This window comes from Sinocyclocheilus rhinocerous, unplaced genomic scaffold, assembly GCF_001515625.1.
Source record: "Sinocyclocheilus rhinocerous isolate Xijiao unplaced genomic scaffold, SAMN03320098_v1.1 scaffold469, whole genome shotgun sequence".
In the NCBI taxonomy this organism is placed as follows: Eukaryota; Metazoa; Chordata; class Actinopteri; order Cypriniformes; family Cyprinidae; genus Sinocyclocheilus; species Sinocyclocheilus rhinocerous.
The window spans coordinates 160,906-174,312 of record NW_015636034.1 but is presented as its reverse complement, the minus strand read 5'-3'; the positions used below and the strand labels follow the sequence as shown (position 1 = coordinate 174,312).

General features: G+C 37.9%; 1 protein-coding gene across 1 annotated transcript in view; it reads right to left on the bottom strand.

Annotated features, from left to right (window-relative positions):
- The window catches only part of lrpprc (leucine-rich pentatricopeptide repeat containing), a 73,448-nt gene that overhangs the window by 21,600 nt on the left and 38,441 nt on the right, over positions 1–13,407 (bottom strand). The window contains exons 25-35 of the mRNA XM_016562086.1: positions 11,376–11,444; positions 11,194–11,284; positions 10,965–11,107; positions 10,547–10,724; positions 9,904–10,030; positions 8,305–8,393; positions 7,992–8,193; positions 5,433–5,563; positions 4,360–4,475; positions 1,603–1,677; positions 1,395–1,479 (exon numbers count right to left, since the gene is read on the bottom strand). Of these exons, the coding sequence (XP_016417572.1) occupies positions 1,395–1,479; positions 1,603–1,677; positions 4,360–4,475; positions 5,433–5,563; positions 7,992–8,193; positions 8,305–8,393; positions 9,904–10,030; positions 10,547–10,724; positions 10,965–11,107; positions 11,194–11,284; positions 11,376–11,444 (1,306 nt within the window). The remainder of the gene's footprint in view (positions 1–1,394; positions 1,480–1,602; positions 1,678–4,359; positions 4,476–5,432; positions 5,564–7,991; positions 8,194–8,304; positions 8,394–9,903; positions 10,031–10,546; positions 10,725–10,964; positions 11,108–11,193; positions 11,285–11,375; positions 11,445–13,407) is intronic.

Below are 13,407 nucleotides of genomic sequence, written 5' to 3'. Positions count from 1 at the left end.
CAAAGCTGAATTTTCAGCATCATTACTCCAGTCTTCGGTGTCACATGATCCTTCAGAAATCATTTAATATGCATATTTGCTGCTCAAGAAACATTTCTTAGTATTATCAATGTTGAAAACAGCCGTGCTGCGCAATATTATTGTGAAAACCAATTCTTTTCAGGTTTTTTGATGAATAGAAAGTTAAAGCTGCAGTCCGTAAGTTTTGCCTCTTTGCCGCCATCTCTGTTTGAAACTTGCAATTGCAGTTACTTGCGGAATTATTTTCATTGTGTGGGTTGTGCGCCGGTGCGGCTCCAGCGCGGATGAATCTAATGTTTTGAGTATGTGTGGCAGTCAGTCACCGCACTGGTGTGAATCCTATACTTAGTAATCACAGATTCTAGCCTACGTCTTGGAATATATGACCCAAATAAGAATTTTCACCGGATATTGTCATCTGAACAAGTAAGTAACAAGTCTGCCACGTTTGTTCTGACCAACTGAGGAAAAAAGCATTACAATAAATCGTGCTACCAATGGTGATTTAATCTAACGATCGATTAGCTCATATCACATCAAACCGTGCAAATTATTATTATTGTTATATTTTATTCTCAGATTATTAAAGTTAACAACATCAGCATTGCCTGACTATGAGTATAGTGTGTATTAGCGTGTAGATTTCAATTTCTGTACAGTCGAATCTCTAATTGTCATACCATTCGAATTTCATACCAAGAAATTCTTTTAACCCAAAAAGCAAACTATGCTCCCTTCGAACTGGTTGTCTTTAAAATACAAATCTTGTGTAATCCCACGTATGCTATCTGTAATCAGATGCACATTTAAAACTGAAATAATTTAAGTCACATGTGTTTCATAAACACATAATCCTTTCTGGATTACAATCCGCCATCAAAATGATTTTTTGACATTTAATTATTCCAGCTGCTGTGAGAAAAGGCTACAAACGATCCTTCACCTGTAGCATCCTCACATGCGATAGCCTAGTAGCCGGGACAACTTCTTTATGTTTACAGACGTGACGTAATGCAAGTAAGGCAGCATGCTTGAATTTCCCACGAAAACCTACCCGTACCACTCAAATTAGAAAAAGTTATTATAAACTAACCGTTGTGAATCGGGCTAAAGTAAGGTGATAGTTTTGAACACTGGCTGGTTTTGTACTTGCTCAAATATTGATTTTGGATCATTTTTAACCAAAAAAAAGTTACGGACTGCAGCTTTAAAAAAAACTGCATTTATTTGAAATTCTTAGAATCTTACAAATGTCCCTTTTAATCAGTTTAACACATCCATGCTGAATTAAAAAAATAATGATAATGAATAAATAAATAATAAATCTTACTGAACTGTATATCTAGCAGTGTTGATGCAAACAGTGGTCTTACCATAGCATTTCACCAAATGTGAAAAGATATTCTCCTTCTCCGTGAAGTCAGGAATCAGCTCAGACAGAGCCTTGATTTTGGCAGCCTGTACAGGAATGAAAATAGAGTGTCTTTATTCACAAACTGTGTGACTATATTGCATATAAACTGTACATACACTTAATGAAAGTTCAGAGCATGAAGACTAGAACAAACTGGGTTTGTTTACCTGTCCCGGCTGCTGAGCCGCTCGCAACATGTATGTGAACATTGTGTCCTTCTGCTCATTGACAGCCGCACAGCGCTAAAGCAATCAAAGAAGCACAAGAGAACTCTAAACACAAACATTTACCCTGTATCATAACGTGTGTGTGTGTGTGTTCACATGCACACAGCATATGCCCTTGAGCAAAACATAACCCCTTGCTATAAAAACAATTACTTGTATTTCCTGAATCCACACAGCAGGCAGTTAAAAGAAGGCAAAGGGGAGTGTATGAAGGTGTTTGTAACAGCATGATGGAAGCGCGTGTTTTTGAATGTCTCCATCTTCCATTACATCCTTTAGCACTCTATAGTTGAGGGTTAATTATACAGCTAATAAGGGAGTCAGGCAAATAACCACTTATTTCTTTATGAAAATTAAAATGTACAGTGTCCGCCCAATTTAAAGTACAATTATCTACACTTAGCCGTATAAAGGCTTTGAATTGCATCGGCGTGCTCCTGAGCTTTCAAGCAATTTTCACACTCTTTGTGAACATTGTGTCCTTCTGCTCATTGACAGCCGCACAGCGCTAAAGCAATCAAAGAAGCACAAGAGAACTCTAAACACAAACATTTACCCTGTATCATAACGTGTGTGTGTGTGTGTTCACATGCACACAGCATATGCCCTTGAGCAAAACATAACCCCTTGCTATAAAAACAATTACTTGTATTTCCTGAATCCACACAGCAGGCAGTTAAAAGAAGGCAAAGGGGAGTGTATGAAGGTGTTTGTAACAGCATGATGGAAGCGCGTGTTTTTGAATGTCTCCATCTTCCATTACATCCTTTAGCACTCTATAGTTGAGGGTTAATTATACAGGTAATAAGGGAGTCAGGCAAATAACCACTTATTTCTTTATGAAAATTAAAATGTACAGTGTCCGCCCAATTTAAAGTACAATTATCTACACTTAGCCGTATAAAGGCTTTGAATTGCATCGGCGTGCTCCTGAGCTTTCAAGCAATTTTCACACTCTTTAATCAGGACAATATAACACAAGTTAAATGAAGGCACAGTGAATTCTGGAAGAATAAACTGTGCCGTACAGAAACTGTAGGTCTTGAGAAGATTCAACAACCTTAAGCAGCTTTGTCAAAAAGAAGATATTAGCAGGTATGAAGAAATCAGGCTTTTATATGAATATTCTGAGCACCTTTAAAGCAAGCATGGATTAAACTTTCATCTTGCGATACAAGTTACATCGACAGCATTTGTGGCATAATAGCAATTTTTTTTATATCATGTAAAATGCTTAGAATGCCGGTAAACAGGATCATGAGCTTTAAAAGCTTCAAATCAGTATTGTATGCTAAAAACATTTCATTACAATACAGAAATGTCAATTATTTATAATTTTAATATTACTTTCCAGGTTTTTCATGACCATGATCTGTTCTAGAGTTTCTGGTTAGGTATTTCTGACCATTTCTGTGTTTAGACTGTTCTCGAAATAAAATGTCTGTCAATTTCTTGCTTGGTTTACCATCTTTATATTATTATGGCAGGGAGTGAAAATGGGATCACATAGTTTAAACTAGTTTCATGTTAACACAAAGTTTAAAGATATAGTTCACCCAAAATTAAAATTGTGTCATTGTTTATTCACGAAAAACCCTTAAGACTTTTGTTCATCTTTGAAATACAAATGAAGATATTGGTAATTAAGCCTTGAGAACCTGAGAGACTTCGGTCTCTCCATTGCAAGTCAATGTAACCAAAACTTTTAAGCTTCAAAAAGTTCATAAAGACATTGTAAGAGTAATTCTTATTCAAAATATGGTAAACAGCAGCTTAACCATAGGTTCTTGTCGCATGTCAAGCAAGCACATTTGAGCTTCCATTTACCATTTTCAACTCTATGTATGTGCATAGAACCAATATTTATATATAAAAAAAAATAAAAAGCCTACTCATCATATAAAGCGATCATGTCTTTTCAGAAGACTTAATTAAATTGCTAAATTCATATGTTGTAAAAAAAAAGTCTGAATCTCTTCTGAAGGAAAACATCATCCTGTCTTGTGTGTTTTGAAATCGCTGGACTGCTCTGTGCTTTCTCTGGGTTCCGTGCCAATGAGGTCACATTACAAGCCAGTCGTGAAAGCTGTGTGTTTCTCTTGCATCTGCTAATTTAAAAGCTGAGGGGTCTGGGAGGCTTTTAACAGGCTGCTATATTAAAATGAACGGAGGCTGAGGTGCCTTCACGACAATCAGAGCAATTAAAACTGCAGCCCAGCAGCTTCACTCCTGAGAGGTACTCTCTGATGCGATTCACGACACCTACAACAAAGCGAACAAGACCAAACCGAATATGCTGATCTGAGACTTTCTGTAAAATCTTATGATATTTAGCATTCCATCTCGGGGACGCTGAGAAGCAAAGCTTCCTGTTATTTCAACATCTCAAAGGATTTTACTCACTCCTGGGTTTAGTGGTACCTTAATGCAACCATTTTGTTCCTCAACTCGCTAAAGTGCTTTCTGAAAGAGGGAGAGGAAAGATCTTACTTAAACAAGAGTATCTAAGCATGCAAAAACGACTGAATGATTAAAATATGAGACAGGGAGAGGTCAGAAAGAGCAGCTATCGCTTGAGATGGAATTGCAGTCAGTGACAGGGTCAGCCAGTTCCAATACCAACTCGAATTAGATTCAGCAATTTAGCAAGGTCGTCACGGAGTACTCATGCATATCTTGGTTTGTGAGAGACGGTACCTGCAGGAGGAACTTGGCCTCTTCTGTCCTGCCCGTGTCCAAGTAAATCAGGAAGAGGTCTGTTGCGGCTCTGTAGGAGGCAAAGTGATTGCAGAGCCTTTCCGCCATGGCACTCACTGGACGTAGAGAGAGATGTCAATCAATCACATGCTTCGACGGTGATTACTATGTTACAACACATCAGCGGGTGCTGTAATGTTTCTCCAATCCAGAAACTCACAAACAAGGGCTAGAAGTCCGTTCAGAAGTACTCAAAGAACACAGTTCTGTATCAGTGGCTATCAAACTTTTTGACTTCAAAAAGCCCATCCGAAGACTCCTCTGCCATAGAAGTACTATTCCTATGTACTATTGGATTTTAAATATAAACCTTTGTAATCTTTAATCAAAAACATTAATGTGCCACCACTCCCTTGACTTACATGAAACAATTTAGTTTGCAACACTCACGTTCTGCGATCAAATGGATGGACAAAAACAGGTAGTTATACACTTTTACTCTCATTCAATAGCCGTTTTACTCTGATACGTCAGAACAGGTTCCAACTTCCATTTCATGACGACTTTAACAAACTAGGAGTGTTAACATTAAAATAACTAACCAACTGCATTTTAAATAATATTAAAATAAAGAAATAACCGTATGTTCTTCAAAAACAATTGCTGTCGATGGGACAGATTGAAATTAGAAATATGTCAGCTTACTTTAACCTGACTTTTTAAATGACTTATTTTAAGCACTTTCTTAAATATTTTACTATCATCTTGCAGCCCCTTTCTCTGTCAGAAAAAAAAAAAGCAAAAATTTTACCTTTTGGGATACAACAGCCACTGGTGCAATGGGGGCAACTTTGTATTGACCTCTAAAAAAAGTGCACATTACTTTTTTAAAGCAGTAATAAGCTACTCCTATGGGGTAAATAAAGTACAAAAATGTCACTTTGAGACTGCCCCAGGATGTCCCGCTAAAAGCACAATTATTGCAGGGTTTTTTTTGGAGGTGTTGGAAGTTTGCCGAGCATCTCTGGTTGAGAACCACTGATACTGATGAAGAGGTGGTGTGTGGGTCTTACATTTATCTAGTACAGCATCGTTGTTGGCATCTAGAACTTTGCGGAAGACAAAAGAAATACTGGATTTCTGATTCTCTGTGTTCTGGATGTAAAAGGACTCCAACAGCTCCACCGCACTGTCAATGTCCTCACTGCAGAGGGAGAAAAGAGAGGTCATACTTGGTGTTAGTGACTTGAACAAACTCCTTTATAGAGCCAGAAAAACTCCACTAACTTTGTTAGGGATCCAATATAAAAATAAGACATGCCTTCAAAATCAGAGGAAATTCTGTTATGAAAACCAATGCCTTAACCTCAAGTATTCAACTCATACAACACATTTGTGCTATGGACATGAATGATTAATAATTCCCATGGCTGGTGTGACAATTTTCCAAGTGATCAGTATAAGAATTTTCACCTGGTTTACAGAATAAAGCAATGGGTTAAAAAAAAACAACTGCATTTGGTTAGACTTTCACTGAAGGAGGGATCAAAGCCATATTTAGAGACCAAAATATATTATAGTTGGCCCTTTTTTGCATCCGAAAAACATACCTTTGGTTCAAAGAGTATAACTAAAGAAAGGCAGGTGGAAAATAGCAAGCCATGTGAAAATTTCCATTCCATTTCTGCGTCTCTTCCATCCCCGACCTTCATTTACACAACAGTAAGTGCATAAAACTTTCATCAGCCACATTAATATTCCTGACCTAGCCATAGATTGTCATTCCTCGCCATTGCCAAAGTCTTAAGACAGTGTAGGACAGCGGAAGAGCAAAGCGTTCCTCACGGCTGATTGGGCGGCTTCCCGTTTGCACTGCTTCGTCCTGTCGGGGTGAACTCTGACCCCCGGGTGGACCTAAGCGACAGTGACACGTGTGCTGTGTGCGGCTGAGCCAAACTGACTGGTTAAGAGGCGAGGCGGGGCTCCGGAAACTGGGCAACACATTAGTGCGGCCCACTGTGAATTATTCAGACTACATAGTCCTAGCCATCACAGCAGATTTGAGCCTTTAATAATAATGGGTGGAGAGGGATGAAGGGGATGGAGGAAAGGTAAGATGAAAGAACAGAAGATGAAATTGAGGTGTGAGAAAAGGCCACATGAGCGGACGGTCCTTTGTAGGAACAACAAACCTGCGATGACACCAATTTTTAGTCAAGGTCAAACCACAGAGAGGGCACATTTCATGTTATTTACAGAAACAAGGGTGCTTCATTGTTCTTTTCATGAATTTGTTTTCACAAAAATAACCAAGAAAAGTTTGTGCGGGTGGAATCTAATCTCACCCGCCAGACAGTCTGCTAGTGCTCCCTTTGTTAGAAACACTGAGCATGTGGTTCAGAGTTTCTGAGATAATAATACATCTATAATCAAGTCTTTGTCATAGTCAATCACAGTCTTAACCTCTGTGTCATCTGCTTCCCTCCAGCTGCCAGGTATGTGGTGCCAATTTTAGCTGCATTTCATTTAACTGTGCATCCACTTTAAAAACATCTGAATGACTGCTCATCGCGAGTATTGCGAGTAGCTCTAGTAGCTGAGCCAATGAGATCTTTTGAGTCTTGTAGCTACACACTAGATTTTGGTGCATTGCATTGATGCCATAATGTTAGGGTGTTATGGGGGTTGCCAGTGTGTTCTAGGTGGTTGCTTCCACAAGTGTCTATTGATATTCTGGTTATTACAGATGATTTATGTCCCAATGTATGTCGTTCCTATGCCTTTTGACCAATGAGCTGCCATGATTTTTCAGCTGACTTTTTCAATTGTTCATAATTACAGGATTAAAAAATACATTTTTTTAACAAAAAAAAGTTTTTTGAATAGATTTTTGTGACATTATTATTATTTTAAATCAAATGAGATATATAATTCATAATAAATGAATTTATAATAAATTAGCTTACTGTTTTAACTACAAGCGTAACTAGAAAAAAAAAATCCCATTTTTTTCCCCATTTCCATGTTTCAAGATTTCCAAAGAAAATCTGCCTGAAAATCTGAGTTTAAAAACTTTCTGGCTTTTCTATGGCTGCATAATTCACTACTGTTCATAGGTTTGGGGTCAGATTTTTTCTTTTGAAATTAAAGAAATTAACATTTAAAAATACTTAATAATAATAATGCTGTTATTTTTAACTTTCTATTCAACAAAGAATTTCATAGAGAATCATAGTTTGTGCAAAAATATTACACAGCATAACGGTTTTCAACATTGACAATACTCGATATTTCTTTAGCACCAAATCTGCATGAGAATAATTTCTGAAGGATCATGTGACACTGGTGTAATGGCTGCTAAAAATTCAACTTTGCCATCAGATGAATACATTTTTTACAAAATTTTCAAATAGAAAAACGTTATTTTGAAATGTAATATTTCACAGTATTACTGTTTTTAATCAAATAAATGCGGCACGAGAGACTACAAAAAACATTAAAACAATCTTACCAACCCCAAACTTTTGAACAGCAGAGTAAGTCTACTGGATTTGCAGTTTTGTTTAGTAAGGAGTTCATAAGCAATAACAGCAAATCTTGCCTTAACCAAAAAAAAACAAAAAAAAACATACTTTTTAATATGAGCGAGAGCAGTATTGTTGACAAATAACATGCTGGACAGCTTGATGGAGCCTAAAGTCTTCACCAAGGCCTCCGCTTCCTGGATGTCCTGTGAATTTCCTTCACTTGCGAGACCCTGGACCAGTCGAGTGATGGCCAGCTGAGTGGGCACCTGGTCAGCCTGTAACATGCCCTTAAGAGTCCCCATGGCATCTGTGAGAGAGATCATGTGGTCAGGTTTAATAAAACAAAGCCTTGGAAGAAACTATGGCGTTCCCCAGTATTCAGCAGTAACTGGGAGAACAAATCCACTTTTGTACTCGCCTTTCATCTGGCATCTCTTCACCTGAGAGATGATGAGAAGGTTGTTGGCATTGTCACTTAAACTGAATCCAGGAATATGATCAGTGGCACTGAGAAGACAAAAGGAAGATTGAAAAGGTATTGGTTGAACACATCTGTAGTTTGTGTTGTGGGATCAGCTGTATTTATGAATAATACATGATGTTGTGTATGTGTGTTGATGCTGAGCCTTTTTTCACTGCTCATCTTAAAATTGTGTGCATACATGTGTGTGAGACTGAACAGATCCAACAAATCTGGATCCACTCTCCACGTTCGTTTTCCCCTCATTCGTCACTTAAACCTCAATCAAAGTCTTCTTTTTTATTACCCTCACTGGCCAGATTAATCCGGCCGCCCGATTGAGCATCAGCCACCGCTTCTTATCTCAACGGCGACCGGCCAACAGCCGCTCACACGGCAGATTGGCCCAGAGACCAGAGTCAGAGTTACTCTTATCAATCCCAAGAAAATCCTTGTGTCCTTCTCCTTACTCTCGTCTAGTGCTTTAAGTGCTGGACAATCCCATCCCTCGTTCTCTCTTCCATTCCCAATCCCCTTAATCTGTCCTTAAAGCACCCCGCTGGCCGAAACCAACGTCCTGCCAAACATCTGCATGAAGTCCACCACACACACACACACACACATACCTTATATGCATGGTTTTCAATATATTGGCCATCATAAATAACAGTAAAGCATAGTACTGTTGTTTTCTGTACTGCCATTCAGTGCCCCAGTTTAGGAAACCTTTATGTAATGTAATGTTTAATACACTTCATGATGTTAATAACAACAAATGTGATACATTTACTTTCTCTTTGCATATTTATATCAATATGGTACAAGATTATCCTATTTAAATATTTATAGTATAATTAAAGTAGTCTGAATATATTACCTAAAATGTGTAATGTAATGGATTGTTACTAACTACAATTTTTGTCATGTAATTTGAAATCAGTAATGGACTACAATTTTCAAGTAATCTACCCAGCTCTGTACATATATACAGCTTCTAAAAACTTGGTTTAAAGTACCTTTGCAACAACAAAACTATAGTGTGATACAGTGGGAGATCATGTTCCATCCATGAATAGGGTCAGTTAACACCCACCGCAATGGCTATTGCGTGATAGCCTGGTATACAGACATTTCTGAATGCTTCCTGAAAGCATGCACAAGATTATAGTGGCGATGGCTTTCTTTCATAAGGATATATCATCAGACATATAATACGACCTAGTGAAACATCTGAGCTTTATGGATAGATCAAAGATCAGCACAAACACAAAGACCTATTACTAAACGGCAAAGGACTGTCATTTTTGCATCTTGTCAAGCTCTTCTGAGAACTCGGAGATTATCTAGTAACTCTGAAAGGGCTCAAACCATAAGACATGTATGCGTGTGTGTGTTCAGCTAGAAGGAGCTTATCAGCATTCATCCGTTTCAATTCAAGAAGATTTTCTGATGCTGCAAAATCGGCTTCAACAGCCATGACCTTAAAACCTGTAATTTAGCAACCTGCAATACAAATTTAAACATATTAGATGGTGAGACCCCCACAGACAGACTCACATGTTTTTGACAGCCATGGCATCCTCAATGTTGCCTGAGGCTAGGAGGGTTTTGATGAGGGTATCATATGGAGCAGGGCTGAGGACCATGCCCATGCTATCTGCTTCCTTCAGGATGTCATTGGCCTCTGAGAATCAGAAACAACAGGGGTAACGTAATCTACTCAGACCACTACAGATAATAATGCATATGACCATCCTTTAACCATCCTGAAAATTAATCTTGAGACAGTCACACTAACTTTTACTATAAAGCTACTATGAAGCAATTTTAAAGCTATTATATATAACTATATAAATAAACCTGACTTGACTTAATCTAAGCCGACAGCTATAAATATATTATATTAATATATACAATATATACATATACTGTATATAATGTTTTATTTAGATTTTTTTATATTATTATACCATTTAATTTTTATTTTATTTTATGTTTAATTTAATGTATGTATGTGACTATGTAACGTTTTGCTGTCTAGTGGCTGAAAAATAAAACTACAAGTTACAATAGACAAAAGTTACAATTACAAAAGTTGAACAGTGCAAGTACGCCATTTCCTGGGAAATCCGTCCTGACAACTCTATGGCTTACCATAGTGATTTAAGGGAAGTTACATAAAGTTACATAGAGAACTTACCTTGAGCTTTGCCCTTCTTGCAAAGAGACAGGAGTTTAAGTCTGTAGTCATCAACTGTGGCCTCTTTAGGGGGTGAAGCAGCAACCCTTTTACGAGGGGCAGCCTGAACCATGGGGCTAGATTTGATCTCTTGCTCCAAAAACATCTCAGGCTGTCCTTTGACCTCCTCAAACCACACCTACACATAAAACAGCCACATCATTACACCATAATGCTTCCTTAAATTCTGGATATTAATTCAAGTTTAATTAATTCATGGTTTCCACCTGCTACAGAGATTATAAGAAGCAGGACAATAAGGACTAAATGTATCTATAAAGAAAAAGTTCCAAGTACTGAAGGGCGGTGGTTTTCAACTGCCTTTGTTTTAGGATTTGTGTAACAGATTTTATATTGGACATCGAATAGGTTCTTTTACCTCAGGCACCTCGAAAGGCACCTCCTTGTCATTGTTTTTAAGGATATCAGCAAGCAAACGCAGGGTCCTCTCTCTTGGAGCCAAATTTTCCTCTTGCATTTTCATCCAGGTTGCCTCAGCCTTTTGCCAGTCATTGGTCTCCTCTGACAAGAAAAAAAAAACAATGTCAGTGCAAAGTAGTTACGCTCATCCACTGTTTGCAGTCTCAGCTCCAACACATGAGACTTACTGCAGAGGCGTAACAAATAGTGGTACATGTCATCTCTGTCACACTCGAACAGCTTGACAGTCATGTCCACCATGTTCTCAAGGGGCTCCATCTGGGGAAAGAGAGATTCAAACAGTGATACACACTCTATTGATCTATATAGCAAATCACTTTTTCAGACAAAACGGCAGAGAAACACTGACCTGTTGGGCTGCAATGCATTTCTCTGCAAACCACTGCAGACGGGTTGGTCGTGCCCTTAGACCAGGAGTCTGCACATGGGTAAAAAAAAGAAACGTATGAGATCTCAACAAATTAAATTGGTGCAAATCACAAACACTGCACTAATACTATCAGAGGGCCCAGTGGGCATGAACTATCATGAGAAAGGGCATATCAAATGCAAAGTATAAAATTCACTAACTGGTCAAGTTATGCCCAGGTCATCTCAAAACCAAACCAAACACAGAACAAAAGCAAAAAACAAAACACAAAACAAAGAACAGAAAAAAAATTCAAAAATAAAACAATTTTGGGGGTGGTACAGACAGAATATAGATCTATTTGCACAACATGATTATTTCTCATATAAAACACTGAATCATGATGCTCTGGTGCACCTACAGTAAATGAGAATCTTCACACACACACACACAGGTTTGTTTTTGTGAATTGTGGGGACATTCCATAGGCGTAATGGTTTTTATACTGTACAAACTGTATGTGCTCTTGCCCTACACCAACCCTACACCTAAACCTACCCCTTACAGAAAACTGTGCATTTTTACTTTCTCAAAAAATACTCACTCTGTATGATTTATAAGCGTTTTGAAAATGGGGACATGGGGTAATGTCCTCATAAGTCACCTTCTCCTTGTAATACCTATGTCATTATACAAATTTGTGTCCTCATGTGTAACAAAAACGTGCACACACACACACACACACACACACACACACACACAGATTTCTAAATTCACATTGTCTCTCCTTTTTGGAGGATATTGCACCAGCAGCATCCAAGCAGAATTACTCTGCAGTAAATCAGCCTCCAGGCCAAGTTCAAAATCACTCCAGCCTTCCTCAAGCCTAATCTGCTTAGCAAATAAGACCAAAAATGACCGCTACATAGTCCTTTTTTTGTGTTGCTATAAATGTAGGAGCAGCCCCTGGGCCTGATGCATAAAGCCCTGTGGGGCAAATCAGTAAATCCAGGATGATCCGCACCCCCACTCCTCCAATCGTCCTATATAGAAGAGCAAATCAACACACACACACACAAATAAATTTGACCCAAACAAACACACACACACACACACACACACACACACACACACACACACACACACACACACACCACAGCCAATACCCAAAAAGAACATCTAGGTCAGATGATTAAGAGTCTTCAAAGACAAACAGATGACAGATTTTTTTTAACAACACATGGACACATAAATGGAACAATAAATTAATACATTCTTTCTCTATCAGGATTTTAGCCTTATATAGTCACTAAAAATGCTAGAAAATATAAACTAACGCCCTGCTTATGTAATTTTCTGTCATTTCTGTCAAATGATCATTTTCTATCCTGAAGTCAGAAGTTTTTATGAAGAGAGCAGGAAATAAGTCCTGAAAATCTTACAAAAATAAAGCAAAAAAAAAAAAGTGTATTTTTTCTGTGTAGTTTGCAACACTGTTATTACAATTTAGGATATACATCTTTATAAACTACGGAAGTTCTAAGCGGCCATGCAATATATATTTTTTCCTTCTTGTTTTCTCGTTATAACGACTTAATTTTCTCGTGATCTCGACATAACGGGAGTTGTTTTCTCGTTATAACGACTTAATTTTCTCGTGATCTCGAAAATAACGGGAGTTGTTCTCTAAGTTACAAAACTGCGCCAACAGGTGGCACTATTGACCTGAATATAACTGATGGGGTGTTGTAGGCTATACTGTATGTCCACTTTACTGTACGCGTTTGGGATAGAATAGGACCTACCTCGTGATCGCTATAATTTGTACAGTATTGTTCATTAGGCTACTGACATTTAATTCATTCATAAATGTTAAATGCTTGAATCAATATGACTATTTTGTGTATTAAGTTCTTGCTAGATGCATGAGTTTCACCAACGCGTTCTGTGTCATAAAATAACTGCTTATTAAAACCAAGGTTGACGTCACTGTATTCTGTTTGCACCTATATCTTTATTTGTGCTTCTTTGA